Source organism: Carassius gibelio, chromosome A11 (assembly GCF_023724105.1).
Source record: "Carassius gibelio isolate Cgi1373 ecotype wild population from Czech Republic chromosome A11, carGib1.2-hapl.c, whole genome shotgun sequence".
Lineage (NCBI taxonomy): Eukaryota > Metazoa > Chordata > Actinopteri > Cypriniformes > Cyprinidae > Carassius > Carassius gibelio.
Window position 1 is genome coordinate 5,303,002 of NC_068381.1, and position 22,137 is coordinate 5,325,138.

At 40.1% G+C, this 22,137-nt stretch overlaps 1 protein-coding gene across 5 annotated transcripts; it reads right to left on the minus strand.

The window, feature by feature from the left end:
• Window positions 1-243: 243 nt before the first annotated feature.
• Window positions 244-21,413, minus strand: LOC128022116 (serine/threonine-protein kinase WNK2). Of its 5 annotated transcripts, XM_052609377.1 has the most exons (31): window positions 20,914-21,413; window positions 20,642-20,716; window positions 19,281-19,962; window positions 16,014-16,186; window positions 15,636-15,856; window positions 15,321-15,478; window positions 14,900-14,988; window positions 14,241-14,460; window positions 13,738-14,008; window positions 12,912-13,396; window positions 10,850-10,984; window positions 10,687-10,725; window positions 10,268-10,435; window positions 9,634-10,068; window positions 9,066-9,347; window positions 8,927-8,967; window positions 8,571-8,733; window positions 8,380-8,496; window positions 8,024-8,194; window positions 7,849-7,900; window positions 7,534-7,734; window positions 6,530-7,377; window positions 6,236-6,293; window positions 6,060-6,127; window positions 5,282-5,856; window positions 4,926-5,176; window positions 4,610-4,822; window positions 4,314-4,412; window positions 3,780-3,824; window positions 2,647-2,909; window positions 244-2,521 (listed from the first exon to the last, which is right to left on the minus strand). In XM_052609377.1, the coding sequence occupies exons 3-31, from the start codon at window positions 19,890-19,892 to the stop codon at window positions 2,222-2,224; spliced, it is 6,753 nt and encodes a 2,250-aa protein (XP_052465337.1). In that variant the 5' UTR covers window positions 19,893-19,962; window positions 20,642-20,716; window positions 20,914-21,413; the 3' UTR covers window positions 244-2,221. The 5 variants fall into 5 exon arrangements, with proteins under 5 accessions (XP_052465337.1, XP_052465340.1, XP_052465338.1 ...); XM_052609380.1 differs by lacking the exon at window positions 20,642-20,716 and having other exon boundaries at window positions 7,594-7,734; XM_052609378.1 differs by lacking the exon at window positions 20,642-20,716 and having other exon boundaries at window positions 4,338-4,412.
• Between the last annotated feature and the right edge of the window lie 724 nt (window positions 21,414-22,137).

The following is a 22,137-nucleotide window of genomic DNA, read 5'->3' on the forward strand; positions in this document are numbered from 1 at the left end:
TGTTCTCTCTGCATTACTTAAAATAACTGAAAAATTCCTAACGTGGAAAACATACACAAAACTACTTATGAAAAATATATAAAATTTGTAAAGCAAGGTAAATGTGCTGTTGTTGCACTCTAAAAAAACTAAGTTGTTTCAAAAGTAACAATTTAAGGGTTATTAATTAAAAAATGTCACATATCACATAGTACCTTATGAGCTACCATAGCATTTGCACAACTACAAAAAATGACCAGTCACTGCAAATGCTGAATTTACCTTTAATATTTTGAAATAGTGGTATGGAAAAGTTCTGCAATACTTTTTATCATGATATGAATTTTAACATCAGTGTCACATTGGCTATTGTTCATGTGTTTGTACAAGGCAGACATTTCTGCAAATGTGTAACAAAATGCATTTCTTTTGAAGATTGTAAAGAGTGTAATTAACTTTTTTGAACATAAACGTCAAGTAAAATGGCTCAGATTTGAGATAGGCCACCTTATATTTAGGTCTATGTAGCAGTACAGAATGTAAACAAGCTTAGCAGTGTCATAATACAAGCACTGGCATAGTGCAATAATGCAGAAAAACAGTACCTAAATGAAATTTCATCATAATGTTTCATGACGCAAATATCATTGGCCCATTTCATTTTATTTCAATATTTCTGATTAATCTTAAGATAACTGTTGCATTCATGAAATACAAAAATAATAGATAATAAATTGAAAAACGATTTGCTGTATCATAAGAGTTGTAAAGACTCTCATACATTATAGCACCGTTTACCACGAGAAAAAAACAATGACCTGTCTACACCTCTGCTTAGCGCAAGGTTAGATCTAATCTCACTAAGGTCTACTGCTATATATATATATATATATATAGAACATCTACAGATGTTTGCCTTCCACTCATTACTATATTTTGAAAGTCAAATATAGATGTTAGTTAGTTTAGGGTAGACATGGTGTTTCATGAATATATTTTGCAAAGAATCAGTCTGTCAACACTGTATGAAACCACTGGAGCTCCACCAGGAAACTCCATTATTATTATTATTAATGAAAACAGTAGCACTGAGATCTAAATGATGGCATTGTGCTATGAGACTGTGCTGTAACTGCAAACATGACTGCACCAGCAGAGATCTTTTTTTTTTCTTTTAGACTTCAAAAAATAACTTGAGGGTTATAACACTTTTGATAAACAAATATTGCTCTTTTTGTTGTAGTAGATCGCTGTGGTGTTTTTTTTTTTTTTTTTTTTTTACTGTATTAGATGACAGAAAATGACTTGATTACTGCAAACAAACTCGTAACTGAGTTATACCATGAATAGGTAATTTTGAAATGTATTTTATAAACCTCCATAACGGACATAATTAACTGCCGGTGGGGAAACATGAATTTAGTTATATTATGCTGGGTAACAGAAAATTAATAGCAGTCACCATTACCCTCTGTACATTGGCTGGTAATGTACATAGCACAGTCCTAAGTTGCTGTTCAAGGCACTCTTGCAGGCTTGTTCACCTAAAATGTTCAGTCTGTTAAAGTATTCTCATTTCTCAGTGCAATTTGTGGTTGTTAACTTTCTAGCATGCGATTATGTGTTTTGGACCTAGTGATTAGTGATCACTGCAGGACGCTGTGAAACATTCACAATGATGTCATAACCATGACCACTCCAGTGTTTTCATCCAACTGTGATGTGATACTATTCACCCCCAAAACACTGACTAACCTACACCTCAGTCTTTCATTCACTTTGTCCAGTTTATGCACATATGCAGACAAAGCTAATATTTACAGAAGTATAAACAGTGTCTATACAGATCTACACAGATTTAAGGGCATATTACTGTACCATAAAGCATTTACACAAGTGTACAGCTCAAGGTGTAAAGGAAGTTGATTCTGCACAAACACAAGCAAGCTAAATAGGTTTTGATGAAAAATATATATTCTGTACATATGCTTATGCTAAAATTTTGTTATTCTACATAGGCTATATGAATATGTACAATAATACCGAATGTAAACTGCCTACATTATATGACTACGTTGTTGGACTGTATATTTACATGTTTGTGTAGGATTACCGCATTGTAAGCAACTACATGCTAGCAGACTGCAACAGAATTGCACACTGATAGGCCTAACCAGCACTCTAAAGAAACTAAAGTATTTTTGGCGACAGAGTAAGAACTGTAAGTACAGTGATGGTTAAGCTACATGGTCCTATTTCTAGAACTTGGAACCTCACTGGGGGAAGAAGGTGCTGTCCATGAGGGTGAGCGCACAACAGAGAAAGCAAAGACTTCTTGGTTATGAGTGGCAGTCATTGCCGGCCAGTGGTCCATGTCTAAGTGTGGAGCAGTTAGCATCTTTCTGTAAGGGTTACCAGGCACCATGAAACTGCGCTGGAGTACTTGTGAAGGGTCAGTCGCCATTGCAGAGGCATGGAAATCAATCTGTGGCCATGAAAGAGGCAGCTGGGAAGCATTCAGTCTTTCTATTGAACCTGGAGCCTAAAAAAAAGACATTAGCATCAGAGAAATCCCTATGTTGTTTAGCACCCAACTTTCAGCATGTGTATAAAGGAGACAATTTAATGGAATATGTAGCGGTAATCGAGTATTTTTAATAGCATTACCTCTATAGCGCTCCAGATCCTGGATCTGGATAGTTGCTGTGGTCTTAGATTGAGGGAGCATGAGCGTGAGCATGCGCGTGAAGGAGCCCTCACCCCTTCTGCCCAGTTATCCACCAGTCTATGAAGCTGTTGTGTGAAAGCATCTGTCTTGTTGTTGCTGTTGTTAGTCTGTGCTTGGGCGAGACCAGTTGGCTGGTGAGGAGGTGGAGTGGATCCAGGAGGCATTGGGGACTGATTGGAGGCAGCAGACGGTGTTCCAGATCCTATGAAACAAGTCAATTTGCTTGAATATCACAAAACATGAGATACAATCAACAGTGTCTTTAATGCTTATTGAATATGCTTTAAGGCCTAATGCCATTACGGTGGTTACAATATTATGTCCACATGGCGAAATATTTTCAACATCACAGCTAACAGCGGGAGCAACAGTGACTACGTTTAAATGCAGCCAATATCCCGTTCAAAACCGGAATATTAGCAATAACCCTGTCACGCACGGCCATGTAAACACTGGCAAAAACCCGGATATGCTCATATCCCCTTTTTTTAAAAACCGGGATATTATACCTGGGGTACCCCTTTTCTAACCCGAATATTTGGTCTTGTAAACGGGTTTCGGCATATCCCCATCGAAATGTGTGTTCTGTGCATGTTCTATTCGCAAGGAATCTTGGTCTTTTGAGTAGAGACGGCGCATAAAAAAACCCGTGTGCAGTATAGCGGAAGTAAACACGTCGAGGTTAACATGGCGAGAGGCAGCACAGCACCACACTTTTGGAGCGAGGAGGAGACCAATTTTGTTGTTGTTGTCTTTGGATACAGGAAGAAGAATCGGAAATGACGCATATTGCTTCTTAATGTTGTCCGTACGTCCAGACGCTAACCGTGCGTCACCGTTTACATCGGGATATTGGCAACTGATTACACATTCCATGTATACAGGAGTAACTCTCTCTGCTCACGCATGTAAACGGGTTATCCCAAATGTTTCAGAAACCCGAATAGTGACCTTAACCCGACCATAACCCGAATTTTAACAGCTTGTAAACGTAGTCAGTGTTAAGGTTTCAGCTTAGCCAATTCCATGTTTAAAGTCTAAAGTTTAGAAAATAAGAAAGGGCAATAGTTACTGCTGCCACGTTCTTTACCCAGACACAGGCGTTTAAGTGTTGACCCTATAAAAAGAAAAGTTACAATTAATTTTCTGTAGAAAATCACTGCACAACGAGTCACATAAAGATGTGGGGCATGTTATTTAACTTTTAAAAGTTACAAATGCAAAAAAACCTGCATTAGAGGTATTTATAAGTCAATATGTTAAAACACTGAAAATTTAAAATAATTAAATAAGTAAGTGTTGTTTTTAGGCTTGCAAAAGTGAAATTAAAGTGAGGATGATTAAAGTGAGATTAATACTGTGAAGCTCAAAGTGTATAGAAGCATTGCCATAAAAAACAGACAACTGAATAAAACACTGAATTTCATAGGGATAAATAGAGGATAGAAAGAATAAAAAAAAAAACACCGGATGAGCAAAGATGAAGCATGAATTCTGATAAGCGGAAAGATAAATAATTGATTAAAGTGAAGAAGAGAGTGGGAGAAAGACAGCAGGGGCTCCAACATATGACATGGAGAATGGCGGAAAGGAGAGAGATACAAACAGATGGACAGAGAAATAGGCCCACTGAAGATTCTAGCGCGTGGTTTACTACTGGATTTATAGGTGACCTGTGCAGATGCCTGAGGAGAAGGAGGCCAGCCTGTGGACAGATTAATAGAGGTGAGAGAAAGGGTGAGATCCTCAAGCAGCCAGTATCGAAGGGTACACATGGAAAAACTATTTTTCATAAAAATGTATCTGAATTTATTTAAAATTAATTGTAAAAAATGCATTTAAAATTATTTTATTATTATTTTTCTCTTACAGTGCATGCTGGGAAATCAGAATTGAAGTCACCTTGGCCGGGCTGGCGGCATGGCACAGGTCCTTCTCCCTGGAGACCATAGTAGATATTGTCGGAGGAGAGAGATCCTTTGAGAGAGCAGGGCTGTTGGGTCTGAACCGGAACAGACACGGAACAAGGAAGAGTCCCTGCCTCAGAATAAGCCTTGCCATCAGACACGTTGGAAGCCCTGGCAGGAGACCCATTCAAGCTAGGGGCAGCCTCAGCTGAAAAAAGGAAGTTACATGGCTAGATGCTCTTTGATTGATTCCAAATGCTAAGATACTTTTTTAGATACCTTATAGTATATGAACGTTGTCTCCAACTAACCTGATTTGGTTAAATCATTAAGTTTGCTGCTGTCACTAGTTTTGGAGGCAACATTTCTGAGCTGTTGTACTAAAGGACTGAGCAGTTTGCCAGGTTTTAGTTTGTGTTTGCTGGTCCTGCGCTTGCGTCCAGCTGGGAACACTGTGGGCGGAATATAAAGACCTTGAGGAGGTGGTTTCCCTAATCTGATGTAGAGAAGCTCAATCTCTTCTCGGTGGTGGGCCTCCAATTCGGATATTTCCTTCATATGCCTGTATAAAGCATACAATGGTGAGTACCTAAGAATTTGTATTAATTGCTCATCGGTTTTATTTTTCATCTCTCCATCAAAAAACACATGGACATGACAAACTCACTTTTCTCTTAGTCTTTGAAGCTCCTTTATATCGGAGTCCTCCATCTCTGAGTCATTGTCGCTGCTGACATAGGATCCGTACACCCCTCCTTTTCTGCTTGGCGAATCAGAGCTTTGCACACTACTACTGCGACCGGAGCGCCTCAGGAAAGCCACTGCTCTTTTCATGAGGTCACTTCCTCTCCTTTCAGTCCTACCATGACGGGATGGGGTTGTGGGTGCCATTTTGGCAGGGCTGCTCTCAGCCCCAGAGTCAGAAGACATGAAACGGGTCTGAACGGTGACGTCTGCTGAGAGTGAGGCCCTTGGCAGTGAGCCTCGTTTGGTCAGAGGTGGTGGGGCGTCCAGATAAAAGTCAGGTGGGGCGGAATATCTGCTGCTGAGCTTCCTGCGTGTGACCTCGTCTTCTGTGCTGACTACTGAGAACCTGCCAACAGTAGTAGCTGAAACAGTTGGCTCTTTATACATTGCACATTCTCCAAAAAAACCACCAGGGTGTGCTGGAGAAGCTGTGCTGCTCAGGCTACGCTGCTTTCGGCCTTGACCTGACAGGATATCAGCGGAGCTAGGCACCATCTAATCCACAGAATTGAAATCAAACAAAATAAAAAGACAGAATACTGATATTACAAGATTCATAATAAACAGCTATTCCCTTGTCATACAAAATTAAATATTTGATACCAACATAAAATGGGCTACCAGATTATTAAACTAGGAATTAATCTATTAACCTGCATTTTCCTGCAGAGGTTATGGGTATGCTATACATGATGTACCTTATATCGACTTCTAGATCCAGAACAAGAGGTAGAGTGTGCCATCACAGGTCTCCTGGGCACAGTGACTGTGGAGAAAAATGGCTTTAAGTTTCTTATTGTTGTAAATGATAATTTTTTTTTAAAGAGCATTTCTCAAGAGAAAAAAATAAGATAAAAATGAAATATTGTCTCACCTGCAACCGCAGAGTCGCTGAGAGCACTTAAACTGTCTACACGCTCTGGAATCTGTGGCTAAAAGACCGAAAGCTAATGTTTTTAGATGGTAAGTCATCAAGCACAATCCAACCTACATTTGAGATGTCTTCAAATTCAAAATGGTTTTTAAGACATGCTGTAAACTAGGGAATAGCTTCTGGTAATAGGCGAGTACATACAAAAACGTAAGTACATGGGTACCCATGCCTCATACCTCAATACATTTTATCTATTAAGAAAGCATAATAATCACAGATAGAGCTTAAACTTACCAACTGCTCTCCTGCTCTGAATCGTCCCTCTCCCATAAGACTAGGTGTGCTGGTTCCTGACCCTCCCATTGCACTCTCTGGTCCAGGCGGTGACTGGATATACTCCGTGCCAGATCCTGGAGTTTCAGCAGCACTTCCCGATGGGTACATGGGAGCATACTCTTGATACAGTAAATTCCTCAGTTTCTCATCCAGAGTTTTGATAGTGCTGTCTACAAACCCTCCTCTGGTACGCCCCTCTCCATCTGATTCACAAGGGACAAAGGGGTGTTGTGAAGGAGCGGGGCTTTGAGGCAGGGAAGGTGCCTTAGTTCCACTCACATTTGACACGGGCTGCTGAAGTACCACAGGCTGCTGGGTACGTTCCACCTGACCAGATGTAATGGAGTGGAGTTGTTCCCGAGCAGACGTGGTGTCTTGTGATGGTTGTGGTATCACAGAGGATGACTTCTGAGCCCCACTGCTCACTTCAAGGGACAGCGGCATGACCAAGGGACAGCAAGGCACATCCTCCACCATGAAGACGGCACATGCAATTTCAGCCATCTGCTGAGCAGTGTGCATGGGGGAAACTGAGCCTAATCTGCCATTCTGGGTCTCATCCACAAAAAGAGAGCTTTGCGGATCCATGCACGGCTGGGATTGTTGTACACTGACTGAGCCCAACTGTGGCCCCTCTTCTGGATGGGAAGCAGGCTGCACTGGCATTGCAGTGGCTTGTGGGCCAGGGGAAGCTTGGGAAAGAGCAGCCAAAGAAAGAGGATCAGTAGTGGTCATAGAGAGGGGGCTCCAGACCCCATAGGGATCACTTTCTCCAGATGGAGGTGCTGTGGCACAGGTTTCTGAATCTGTGGAATGAAAGAAAACAAACAAGACAGAAAATTAAAAATTACAAAAAAAAAACACGTTCTAAGAAAGACACTCTTTTGCTCTTTTTGTTTACGAGTAGAGGCTGTGCTGAAACAATCATGATACAACTAAGTAATGTCACGGCCTGACATTACCCAGTGATACAGAGGCAGATCCTGTGCTGGGTTCTGGTGGCTGTGCTGATGCACTCTCACCAGGCTGAGCTGTCCCATCAGTTATTGTTGTTGTGGATGGAGATTGTGTAGATGGAACTCCATCTGAGGATACATCCTTACTGGCAATAGGAGCCTCTTCCACAGGGCAGATGATGAACCACCGCTTACCCGTGTGTAGAACTAAGCACAGGACAAGAGGCCATACTAAATTCTTAAATGTGGATACATTTATTCATCAGCAAACATTTGGTGAGCATGAATGTTTAATGTTAATTTCACATGGAAAAAGTTTACCATTTTGCTGATAAACTAGCTGGGGGGCCTCAGGTTGAAGTCCCTTTTCCCCCTGGAGAGTAACAGGAGAATGTTATTATCTTTCAATTTAATAATTTTATTGAATTTGGTGAATTTTCTCCCCACACATTACTAATTTAAGATGTCTGAGTCTTTAACTGACTCCCTGTATTACCTCTGCCCCTTGATCTCTAGGAATTTGTCCTTGCAAATTACTTGTCCCAGGTTCTGATTTCTTCTGTTCGTCCATGTCCTCGCTTAGAATGTCCTCTGCCTTGTCGACAATGTCTTTAAGTTGATCTATAAAAATTTCCTTTTCAATCGGTAGAATGAAACCATTTTCCACCTGATACACAAATGAGAGAAACAAAATGTACAAAGCTGCACAGAAAACAAACAATATATAAAAAGGTAATAGGATTAAACAGTTTTATGCTTCAGACAAATCACTACAAATCACTGCAACTGATGGTAAGCAGTACCGTATTGTTTCGTAATGTTCTGAAAGTCAGTGCAGATCCTTAAGCTCACCATGTAAGTGGCTATTTCTTCAGGTGCGTCTCCATCTAGGTCAAATTTGAAAGTCACCATTTTATGATTGTGCGTCTCCAGCTGGCATTCCACCATCTTGTCACCTGTATCACTAACCTGGAAGTACAATTACGTGTTAGGAGGTGCTTGCAAAAAGTACAAATTAAAAAGAAGATGTGTTTTATCCTCACATTTAGCATGTTTAGCTTTGGCTTGTTAATTTTTTCCTGGCGTGAGCGCGTGCGACTGGATTTGCGGTGGTGCTTTCTAGGTTTGCCATCACCCTTTCCACCACCAGTGGATCCCTCATAGCTGTCACTCATTTCTTTACCAGATCCTGCATCTTGGTAAAGGCTGAACAAACAAGACAGTATAATCTAGTGAAGAACTTACTAGGAGACAATTTGAGTTATATTGTTTTAATGTATTGTGTGATATCTGCCACTGTAAGCAGGTCAGATCAGCCATTGTTAATAAAGATGATGTTTGCATTCAATCAGATATGCCATTTTCATAGGTTTTTCAGGCAAAAGCAACATCTACCTACCTGTCACATACATAGCTATGGAATGGAATAGATACAGGTGCCTGTAAGGAAAAAATATTTATTTCAGATATCTATGTAGTACTTTGTTTTAAGAATACATATAATATTCAGATAAAGGAGGCTTTATGACTACTGTTACCTCAGTGCTGGGTTGAAATGGGCTGGGCTCTGGTGCAGGAGGAATAGGCATTGAAACAGTGTCTGCCATTTGCTGAATTGTTCTGGGCATGCCAGTACTCTCAGGAACAGCATATCTTGTCTGTATGCCAGCAGACTGTAGAAGAGGCTCCGCAGTCTCATGTAGGGCTTGGGCAGGGGTAAACTTTGGGTCTGATTGCCTGTCCTGTGGGGGAGACTGGATCTGCGACATTATGGTGTGAGCTGGGGCCAGGATCTGTAGTTCCTCATGCCGAGGGTACTCCTGTTGAATAAAAGAAGATTGCTGTGTTTTACTGTGTGACAAGAGCCTTGACCTCAGCTTCTAAGGCTCATGGAATAATATTGATTATCCTGCATCATTGATTGCTATGACAATGCACTACTGCACCAATCCTGATTTATGTACTGCCATTCTGCTATCCCTCTCAAAGTACAGTAATCACTGTTCTTTATCACTTTATTACGTGATCATTGAAATTATTATGATTAACATTCGCCGTACATAAAACAATCCTTGCACAAAGCAGGAAAGAAGCCACATCATTTACCTCTGTAAAAGTTTCAGGAATAGATGGGTCTTGCTGACGGAGGGAGGCTGGATTAGGGAGGGGAAGGGAGGGCTGTGTTGGTTGCGGTTGAGATTGGAAAAGGGCACCTTCTGGTGCTGGAACTGGGGAGTACATCTGCCGCGTATGTTCCCCGGGAGGAAGCATGGGTGGGGACAGGGCCATGGCCAGGAGAGGTATAGGGGTAGGAACATTTAGAGGGGTGGACACAGGTGTGCCTGCTCCTAGCATGCAGGGTACATTTTGCATTGGTTGTATGGGAAGAGGAGCAGGGAAAGGGCGTGGTGAGTAGTATGGTGAAGATACAGGAGGAACATTTGTGGGGTAGGGAGAAGAGTAAGAGACTGAGGAGAAAGGTATTGACTCTGTCACTGCAGATGTGCCCCCTTCTGGCAAAAGAGGATATGTCGATGGAAACTAAAGAATAAATAGCAAGATAACAACATAAAAAGTCAGAGGTAAGCTAGAAAGCTACACATTTGCATGTAGAATTAAGAAAATCCCTCCACGTGTACCATCTAAGGTTGAACAAATTTCACCCTTGCTAAAGACTTGTTCTGGTGTCTGAGAAAAAGGGTTGCAAACATAGGCCTAGTTACAGGTTTCATGAACTTACCTGTGTAGCAATTTGTAGAGGCTGGAGAATGGGGGTCTGAACATTTAGCTGTGGTTGTGGAGAAAGGGTCGCGGTGCTGAACATTGTAGAAGCTGACTGTAGCAAATGCTGTGGCATAGTCTGAGCAGCTGAAGATGCCTGCACTTGGGGCTGAAATGTTGATAATGTCTGTAAAAGACAAAGAGAGAGAGAAAAAGAGAAATAAAGAATATTAAAAATAATACTCATTACAAAAACACTTACTCGGCAGTTTCCACTGATTATTCTGGCTATCATAACTTTGTCTCAGTTATTGAACTGAATCCATTCATTGTTTAGTGGATTTTTCAATAATCTGATACATTTATGGCATGACTAAAACAGATTTTTTTCAGAACATAAAAAAAGACTGTGAGGATGTTTATACAGATTGAGTCTACCTGAGGCAGGAAAGCTTCAGGATGGAAATAGAGATGAAACTGAGAGAAATACAAACACAAGGAAGAACAAAATTCTAAATTAAACTACTAAACTATCACTTCGCTAACACACAGGAATGCGCCCATCCTCATTTAAGGGAGGTCAAACCTATAGCAGCCTTACCTCCTGTGCTAGTGGTACAGTCGTCTGGTTTTGCTGTGCTATGAGGGCAGGGGACGGAATGCTCTGTTGATGAGCATGTGGTACAGGAGTAGCTGGAGCAGAGACGGTCTTAGATGAAAACAATTGTCCAGAAGGCTAAAAAAACACACGCACAAATATAAATCTATTTGCAATTAAGCATTTCACAGCCAATAGCATTTATTTGAGATATTAGCAGAATAGCAAGTCTAGCAGCACATGGTTTGATGTGACGGGTAAATTAGTGGCTACTGACAGGGAACAGAAGAAGAAAATGTGTGATATCAAACAGAGTAGTGATTTGCTCTACAAACAGGGGTTGTTGCTCTTAAAGAGACCACGTACGGGGTGACAGGGATAATTTGCAGTGTTGCAGTAGCAGTCATTTATTATTCAGTCAGCTTGCTGTGCCATCCTCTAGCAGTCTTTTAAGAGTCTGTGACCTTCAAAAGGACATAACAGTCCCCTGAAGACAGTCCAATTTCTTCTTCTTTTAGAAACAGCAGTGATTAGAGAATTTTTTCAGTTCAGTTCTCAAAACAAGTACACATTTTCTCTTGAATGCTACATAGGAATAAAGCTAGGAGGGACTGGCATTAGGGAATAATACCTAAGTACATATTGAAGCAACAGAGAAGGTTGAAGAAGAAGCTTGGAAAGTATGGGTGAGCCAAAAGTGATTCTCTTGTTCTAGATTTCCTTGCTGGGATCATAGCTAGTAAGTTTTAATTTTCACCTACCACAAGACCTGATCCAGCTTCATTGTCCTGCATAGAAAAAGACCCCATTTCCTGATGTAATAGGGGTACACACAAAGAGCTTACACTTTGGACCTTAGGTGCAAGGAACCTGTTAAAACTAGCATTGCCTTGGCCATCTCCAGGCTGCACCCTGTCAGTCAGCACAGGGGAACTGGTACGCCGATTGATGATATGATGTAAACAGCGATGAAGGTGAAACAAATCTGAGCTTTCTCCCAAACTAGGAGAATGTGGCCCAATCAAAGAGACCGGGGACACTGGAGAGGATGACCTAAGTGGGGATAATGGATCAACTGGTGAAGATATGGACTTATGTCTGGAAGATGTAGGGACCGGTGAAGGTATAGATACATAGACAGGGGTAAATGCAGTGGTATGGCTTAGTGATGACATGTTGTTATGTAGAGTTGTCACAGGAATCTGTGCAGGAGGATGGCTTTTATGGACTGGAGAAGGTGGGGTGACTTCAACTGGTATTGAACTTGGCATATTCTTAGGAACAGAAACTTGCTTTGGAGGCATTGTAGACATATATGGAGACTGTGTGTTTGTATTACTTGGTGAGCTGGACACTGCATGATCCAGATTAGGTGGGAATGATGGTTTTAATGAGGAAAAGGATGGCATGTTTTGGTGGATAGGGGAGGAAGAGGGTGAAGAGGCATGACCGAGAGACCCTCGATCCCCTGACCTTACAGCCAGCAACATTGGCATACAAGCCTGGCAGTAATGTGGGTGGACATCAGAGTGCCTCCTACTGAATGACATTGGCTGGGCCTGTGAATACATTTTCACATGCTCCGAGCTATATTCAGAGGCTCCGGTGTCTTCAGAAACATTATTGGTTGCCTGATCATAATTTGTGAATGATGAAGATCCTGTGAAGGCACTTGAAGACAGCAACTGATCCATTTCTTCCCTAGAAATTACTTCAGGGTTGTGACAGCAATAAGCCCGATGATGCAGCCATTCTAACAAATTCTGTAGTTCAGTCTTCTGTAATGTTTCGAGGAATGAGGTGCTGCTACGCCTCGTCCCTGTCAAATTATCGGGCAATAGCAAAGGTCTTTGGGTGTCACCAGGAACACTTCCATGTCGCTGCTCATTCAGCCACAGTTTGAGAAAAAGACACATTTTGTTAAAATTTAGGCAGTAATCATAACATTTAAAAAAACATAGTGATAAGGGAAGAAAACAATGGGGGAAAAAGATGGTGGTCTTGGAGTTTTCCTACAAAGTAAAGCTCAAATGCAATGATAAAGTGATTATAGTTACAAACTTACAGGTGATTGCTGGTAGGCTCTCTGATGCAGGTGTATCGAAGATTGCTGAAAAGCCCCTTGTTGTAGCTGATGAGTTGACTGCTGATATTGCTGGTGGAGCTGAACGGTGGGTTGTTGCTGGGGAGCTTGTGGCACCAAACCATGGGCCTGTGCTTGTGCAGCCTGGTGTTGGGGAGCACAAGGCTGTTGTTGGGCTCGCTGGGGTTGCTGAGAACTAGGTTGTTGCTGGGTCCCATGGAGTAACTGACCTATGGTTTGTTGTGGGACACCTTGGGGCATTTGTAGAGCAGATTGCTGTTGAGTGCCCAGAGGCAGGTGTGCAGTAGATAGCTGTTGCGAACTTTCTGGCAACTGAGCCAGAAGCAGTGTTGGAGGGCTTAAGACCCTTTGTGCAGTGGAAATGGACTCAGAGAGGGATTGCTGAGAGGTGTTGTCTTGGTTGCCCAAAGTGCCTGTTACCATCGTTGAGACAGCACTGCTGTCTTCTGCATTAGTTGGGACAGATGACACAAAGTGCTTATTAAAGTCATGGAAGCAAATTCAAATGTACCTGCACTGAGTTATAAAAAAATAAAAAATAAATAAGAAGAATTATACTAAATAATTAATATAATATAATAAAGTGAAATGCATATCATCTTACTGGCAACATCTTATTGCTTCTGTGGATATTGTTAATTATCTCATACCTATTCATATAATGCCTCATTTAAAATGTAATTAAAATAACCAATTTTGTACTAGTCTTTCCATCTTTTGTGTGGATATCTTTGAAGAACTGAGTAACACAGTTTCATCTATACATTTATCTCTAGATGTCTCTCACGTGTAGCTGTAGTCGCACTACAGACCAGGCTGAATGCTTCGGTCTGTAGCTCCTCTCTTTCGGATGGAAGACTGGGTGGTCCACCCACAGGTGGCTTTGTGGAGGGCACCTGAAGGAGATTCTGTGTCTCAGTCTTGGTGCTTCTCTCTTCTGTCTTTCCATTATGGCCTAAGGCGTTCCGCTGCCGTCTCCACTTTATTAGAGACACACGGTCACGGATAGACTTACCCACAATCTTCACATCAATCTCTAAAAAGAACCCAGAATCCACCTGCCAGAAGTGATAATTGAACAACTCTTAAATGGTGACTTACTTTTTTAATTCAATCTGAATAAGTATTCCAAACTATAAGTATCTAATACACTTAGAAATGCTGGACAAAATATGGACAAACATTTAACCCAACTGTTGGTTGAAAACAACCCAATCCCTGTGTTTGTCTACAAGTCTACTATATGTCAAATCTAAAAATGTTGCAATTCTAAAAATCATGTTTGTTTACCATTTCCTGGGCAACTGTTTCTGGGACTTCTGTTTCCAGGTCGAATGTAAACTCGATAGCACCACTGTCTTTATAATTGCCTTTAAGTTTCTTTTGTTCTTCAACCCAAAGCCTTAGAGCAATGGAAGACTTCTTGCCGTCATCCTCTTCAGCTAGCTCTACTCTTACTCCAGTCTCCTCCGCAAAGAATGCATGATTCAGTAAGTCCTTCATGGAGTACCTTTTAGAAGAGAAAGATGGAATTCGATTTATAAAGACCTGAAGAAATTGGTGGTTCAATAGGAACCCATATATAATGCCCTCAAATGGACCAGACAAGATGTGCAGAAAATGTTTTTTAAAAATACTGTTAGTCTGAAATCTGAAAGACTATGAACAATGAAACAATGCTATGTTGCTTTAGCAAATGGTATGAGCTATTTGGCTGATAGATGACCCATGCATGCAGTACGCAATCAGACTAACACAGGGTTGAACTGATGTCATTAGCAGGGTTCAAAGAACAGCAAAAGCAAATCACTGTAAAATAGTAGTTAAATAAAGCTGGAGCTTTCCAGGAAAAGGTTGTCACATCATATGATGTGTCACATCTGACAGGAGTATAAACTTTTTGACCTTTATGGTTATGTGACCGAAGACTATTCAGCTGATGGACTCACCTTTCCTCCCAACGATGGCGGATACACTCTCCAATTATTTCTTTTATTTCAGGCACGGCCACCTTACTGAAACTGGCTGGCTTCACACCCTGTGCAGTGAATCAAAAAGGAACCCAACACTCATACATATATTTTCAATGAAAAAAAAATGGTTTCAAAGGCAACATTTTCCTTTGTACCAGACTGCAATTACAGAATATGTTATAGATATATCAATGAGCAGAATTATTATCTCTATCAATCATATGTAAAATCTGTTGTACAAACACTCTGCTCAATGAGAAAGTTTATGAACGAATGCATTATGCAACATGTTTCATAAACAACATCCTCTATGTTAGACCTGATACTTTATCCACACAAGTAATATTTTTGAAAAATATGAATGTCGGGCAGTGAGGAGCCCTTTTCTCAAACTTACGCTAGTAACTTTGCGATAGATTTGAGCTGCATTTTGACACTCTGAGTATGGATACTCGGATGTGGCCATTTCTAGCATACACATCCCAAATGCATACACATCTACAGCTTCATCATAGTGTTCCTCATACATCTCAGGGGCCATAAACTCTGGAGTGCCTAAAATGTGAAGAATGGGAGGAAAAAACAATAACTACATGGATAATCTTTGAAATTCCACATAACACGCTACAGTCTACTTTATCTAAACAGGCTATTTAAATGTTGTATTCAGTGTAACCTAAAAAAAAAACATGTTACTCTTCTGACTGATTACCGATTACACTTTTGGCAAAGGAAGTTCGCTTTAGAGTGGCCAGGCCAAGATCTCCAATCTTGACTGAGCCTGTAGGACCAGTGATGAAGATGTTGTCACACTTCAGGTCTCGATGGATGATGGGAGGTGTCCTTGTATGGAGAAAGTGAAGACCTTTTAAGATCTGTCTGCACCAGCTTCGTAAAACTTTTGGTTTCATCACCTTGAATCGCTTCAGATACCTACATATTAGCAGAAACAGAGTTATAAAATTTACTTTGTGCAATCTAAGTTGTAATATTGCAGATCACATTCATTGGTGTCCCATAGCAAGCAATTCAAACCAATTAAGATACTGCCCCAGGTGTAATAGCATAACTTGTTTTTTATTTGGCTCACGTTTTCAGTGTCCCAGATGTCATCAGTTCAGTGACTAAAACAATGCACTTCTTTCCCTTAAGAGGAGATTCCCAAAAGTCATAGAAGCGCACAATGTTTGGATGCTGAAGACCTTTTAGCATCTCTGCCTCCTCTTTAAACCTCTGACGTTCTGCTTTGGACAGCTTACGATCCTGGGATGGCAAGGGATCAGCATTGGTTTTTGAGGTTCCAGGCACATGCCAGGAGAAAAGTGAAAGAGACAGATAGACAGGTGAAAAGAACCAAACATATGGTAATTAACGTAACAAGACATGTAAGAGAGTTGTACTGAACTGCCACACTGTTGTGAAAACTCAATTATCTTCCTTTCAGGGAAAAGACAGTTCTATGAAACAACTCTTGACCAGTAGAAGACATGCATTCGAAAGACATTTAGGTCAATCTTTATTCATTTAAAGTGAACATTCACTTTAATATCTTTCTAAGGACAGACAGTATATCTGTTTTATATATTTTTTTTTTTTTTGTGATTGTATGGTCATGGGGGTGGGTACAATGTCTTTGAGCATGATATGACTAAGAAAGTCAAGATCAGAGATCAAAGGCAGGCAAGAGATAAAAAAACAACTAAACTACTGGTATTAAATCATAACAATGCAACATGAAAGGCAAAATATATTCTCCTCAAGGAGTGGGATGTGTAATTAGCATATTTTGTTCTAGCCTTTTGATGTGCACTACAGTGCATAAAATAAAATAAAAACAAACTCACCCTAACATTTTCTATTGAGGTTTGTCTGAAAAACTGAATAGAACTGAACCGACAGGAAATTGAAGTCTCTTTATTCAGTGTACAAAATGTCACTGCGGGTTAGTGAGATACTTGCAGTTGGGCTAAAACTAGTGTGTACAGCAGTTGAGCTAGGCTTGAAAATGCTACAGTTACATAGTCATTGGTGGTTCACGTGCTGGTGTGTAGCTATGGTCAAGCAGCTGACCAAATCAATACCTCTGCATCTGCCCTCTTCCTGCTGCTAAATTTCCTAAAGCTGACAGGGAGTATCTGTAACATCTCTGTCCCTCACAATCAGGCGATGTGCAACCCCATAAAACCTCTAAGACTCACCCCACACTGCACCATCTAATACCTCACATGAACTCGGACACACACACGGACATATATTTCATTTAACTTCCCCCATTCTTAATTTTCCATCCACTATACTTTATACCTTCTACAAGCTCTTAAGACCCAACATGTTACCAGATTGCTAGGTGGTTTCTATAAGAGCAACTTACAAATGAGAAAAAGCAGAAGTAGTTTACATGCAGTACTGTGATAAAAAAAACTGTCATAATTAAATGCATTAATACATTGAGATTTCACTGCATTTGTAATACAGCTTAAACTAGCTTAGAATGAAACACTGTGGCATTGATTATTTACTGGGGTGTCTAAAAGCTCTCAAAATGGCTCTAAGATCATTTTCTGATGTCTCAAATAAAGACTCCGTCACAGACAATTAAAGACAACACCTTTTTCTTTCATTCTGTATGCTGCTGATGCATCCCTGACAGACAAATGAGGGATAAGACAGGTTGGGTGTTCAGCTGTACATAAAATGGTCCATTAGGAGTATATTTTATATTGTCTTCTTGAGAGAACTACTGCTTGATGTGAGGGAAACCATGTTCCCTAGTACACAGCCATCTTCACTTCATCTGACCTGTTGCCCTGTCTCTTCCTTTCTCTCTCTCCTCCCTCCAAGCAAATTTGGGGGCCTCAGCAACTTTTTAGCTTGCTGAGACCGCTATTCTCAGCAGTCAAAATATATGCTTCTAATTCCCTCCCTGTGATTCACAAAGCGGTATAAATCCAATCCCAAACCGACAACATGCCCCAAGCAGTGACTATAATACATACAGTACCACTCTCTCAACTACAGAATAATATAAAAAAGGAAGTAAGTCACTCATTCAGAAAAAAAAAAAAAACTAAGCAAAAATCTCACAAACATTAATATCTATAGTCTGAATGGGAGCCCCTTTTTATTACACTCACAAATAGAAACAAAAAAATCAGATGTATAAAATCAGAACTCCAGAGATCATGACTGCCTAGTAATCCTTCCATGGACAGTGAACGCAAAAATTATCCTTTCTTCCCAAAATGAAAATAAGCCTCATCTTGTAGTAGTCTATGAGGTATTTTTCAGTGAACGTTTCTGTTGATAGAAAACATAAAAATATGTTGTGTGGTTATATAATAAAGAGCAACTGTCATTGTTTAGCCTATGTAAATATTACAGTATGTTTCTAAGACGATTTGATCTGGCAAAACCTGATTGTCTTGTTTCTGTTTAGACCTGAAATTGTATTTAAATACAGTTGTAATATGAGAATATAAGAGAGAAATAGCTTGATAACATTTTAATATTGCATCATATCAGCAGGTACGTGCACATGACCAGACCTTATCACATGACCCCTATGCAGAGGGGACTGATCAACCAGGGATGTGCACCGCTTCTTTACAGTTTGTTTGTGTCCACACCCTTCAGTCTTTCTCCTATAAATGTCTACTTCAAAAATAATTTAGTGATCTCTGAGAGATATTTACTGTGATGCATATTAAGCACAAGCTAGAAGCAGCACAAAGCTGTTTGCTGGAGGTATTACAATGCATCACTTCTAACATAATTGTGCTCTCTGAATATTCTCAGTAAAAATTAACTCTTGATATTCTCAGTTGAACTCAGCTGAACCTCAAATGATTCTAGACAAAAACATGGAAACAATATTAAACATAGGAAATCTGATCTAAATGTGGTCATGGTGATCCAATCTCTCCATTTTACAATCAATAGTGCTGATAAAAAGGAAGAGGCTATATCAGATGACCCGGCAAACCTGTACAAAGAGCAAGCGTTTTGAATGGCAATGGGATCAATCAGAAAATTATACTTTTTTTTGTTGTTGTTAATAACAAACTACACAGAAGTTTTTACTTCTAGATAATTAATATCCTGCAAATCTAGGTCTTGGATGAATCATTATGCCCAACAAATTAAGTAAATCTGTTGGTTATCTAACACTCTTTTTGCTACAATGATATTAAACATGTCAACAAATTTTGGAAGACCAACACTTTCAGGAAAAAAAAGATAAAGGAGTGAAAGGAGGCCATCAGGAGACCTATGCAGGTCACTGAAAGGTCACATTGCAATAATTTAAACTCAAGTGGTTAAAATTTTGATATATACGTTGTAACTGCATTTTCCTTACCTGAAGTTCACACCAGGCCACCTCCACCCACGTCTCAGTGTCCAGGCCCTTATAGACCGTTTTAAACGACCCTCTGCCAAGTTCAATATCAAACTTAAGAAAGCGTCCACCTGGCGAGGTGGATACGGCCTTCATTTCGGCCTCTTCCTCGTTCTCGTCGCTCCCAGCTTTCCCCACACTTTTGGGGGTTTCAGATGGTTCAGCATCATGTTTCTCCTCAGCCTCAATTGTCTCTGGTTCTTTGGTGAAGTTCTCATTTAAACTGTCCCTCTGTCCAACCTGAATCTCTTCGTTAAAGCTCCTCTGGACCGCAATATGTGCATTTTTAATGGGACTGCTGGTGGTGTAGCACTCGGACACCTCAAACTCTGGATCCTCTGACTCAGAGAACCACAAACTTCTGCGTATAAATCTCTGCCGGACAAGACTTTTGAAATCTGATAGGGGGTATGCAGTTGGATCACTGGCCCCTCTGTGTGCAGCAGCTGCGGAGTCTGTGTGAGTGGGATGTTCATGACCATTTTCATAAATCACAGTCTTTTTTGAGGGGACAGAAGGAACTGTGACGCCCACAGGCTGCTGCTCAGAGTCGGATCCAGTCAGGTTTTCCATGACCAATGAATCGCTGGACACTCATCTGTGACTTTCAGCCGTTTGCATGGTCCTCCTTGAATGAATGCACCTGCAATATGGCAAGTAGTTTTAACACTTATTCCTTAAACTAACTCGACTTTTTTGTGTTCCTGGCTGTTTCCTTATTAGTAAGTAATTAAATAATGACTAGTATATGTTTTCATTAGAAAGAAGTATTCATTAGAAACCAGCACTTATCCCAGAATAAACTACTGTAGTATCTATTTATTTAGCACTTGCTCATTGCATACAGTACAGTATTTATACATTTTATAGATGCAAGAACATTATGCTAATAATACAAATGCATATTTACTAGTGTATATTTATTAGATAATAGTATATATTTACATGAAAAAAATTAAATTCCTACAAGTAAGATTTAAAATGTTACTATAAACAACTGGAATACTGGAAATTTGTCACCCATAACAGTAGTTATGGAAACTTGACTAGATGCAAATAAGCACATTCTACAATGTAATACTGTAAGTATTACCTAAATACAGAAAACATATAGAAAACATACTAGTTTCTATTGGATCATTTAATATGAATAAATGAATAAAATAGATAGATAGATAGATAGATAGATAGATAGATAGATAGATAGATAGATAGATAGATAGATAGATAGATAGATAGATAGATAGATAGATAAGTGCTAGAAATAAAGAATATACAGTAGTTAGTTTTAAATGAAAAAATGTTAAAACGGTTTGCCATACCTGCAATAGAGTCTGACGCAGTTCGGCATCATTTGAAGACCGGCTGCCAGACTTCGCATTAACATAGGCCTATAGCTAATATTCAGTATAATTAAATATTTATGCAATTAGTTAAAAGAGCAAACCAAATAATACATAGTTACTAATAACATTAACTTCTGGTAAGCTTCCTTACATCAGAAAGCCATACCACAAATGTACTGTAAAAGCTGTAAAACAATTTTAAAATATATATTTTTTCAATGTTAAACTAATATCAGTATCTAACTCACCATGCTGGGTAGTTGACAGAGGCTGTCACGTTGTTTAATCCGTCACAAAACTATAAAGCGCGCGGCTGTCCCTTGAAATGTCATTTTAATGAATGGTCTCTCAGACATCTACTTTCACCAAGCAACCAGACAGCAGCTTCATCCCGAGTACGCCTGCTTCTTAGAAATGTCAACCTGTCTGTAAGGGACATGAAATCCACAGCCCGTTGATGAGATTATTTGCTCACTGCGGCAATGCTCTCCTCATCTCGGATAATACCGACACCTCCCCTAAAGATTCCTCCCTCGTTATGTTTTAGCGTTCATAGTTAGCTTCGGTTCCAGTGCTGATGCGTTCTTACGGACATCCCCTGGCGCCTAGCAACACTACGTGTCCAATAAAAGCGTCTGTTTTTAGGCAGTACCCTTATCCTCCTCTACAAGGGTCGTCATGGACCCCACAGAGCGCTGGGTCCGCCCAAATCTACGTGACGTGACCGTGAAGGACGGAACGGGGCACTTCACTGTCCTGCAGAGGCATACGTAACTAATCGTCAGATATATTGAACTATTATGATATAAAAATATGATCTTTTCAAATAGTTTACAGCAACTTCGTATACAGGTCATATTTTCTATGACCAGTAGCCTATACACGTGACTTGGTTAAGACTGCTGAATATTTAATGTGAATGAATTTTGTATGACGATGCTTTTTTTATCATCTCACCCCTCCCTTCTTCCTCTTGTCATCTCCTTGAAAGAAAATGTTCCACCTACTGGAGACAGTCGTGTTTATTCCCTCTGCAATAACACACATACAGTACACGTACAGTATGGCTACAGTATAGTGGAGACGAGGGTGAGTTGGATGGTTTAACAGTTATTAATAAGTTGAGTAAAATACGTGATCACCACCTTCATGAAGTCTATAAAAGCTGGAGGCTACAGTAGAGTGACAAAATGAAAAGTCAATATGTTCCACTCCGTTACTGAAGTAGATTAACAACAGCAGACATTTGGAAAATACAGTATAGGTATATTAATTTATAGAGAGTCGCATTAATAAAGACTGAAAAATGTGTTACTACTCAAGCAAATAGACAAAACAACGATGAAAGTGCATAGTTCATTCATGGAAAGTGTGTGCACAAATTTTTACTCAGCAAAAGGATAATCTGTATCATTTAGAGATTTTTAAAGACAAATGTGCAGTGAGGGTCAAAAATCTTACACACTGTCTAA

Coding starts and splice junctions, on each gene's coding strand:
- LOC128022116 (XM_052609375.1), bottom strand. CDS start 19,892: ATGGAAAACCTGACTGGATCCGACTCTGAGCAGCAGCCTGTGGGCGTC. Junction 10,985..12,911: donor GAGCCTACCAGCAATCACCT/GTAAGTTTGTAA, acceptor GTGTTTTTTTAG/CCTTCTGGACAATTGTTTTC. Junction 10,726..10,849: donor CTGTACCACTAGCACAGGAG/GTAAGGCTGCTA, acceptor TATTTCTCTCAG/TTTCATCTCTATTTCCATCC.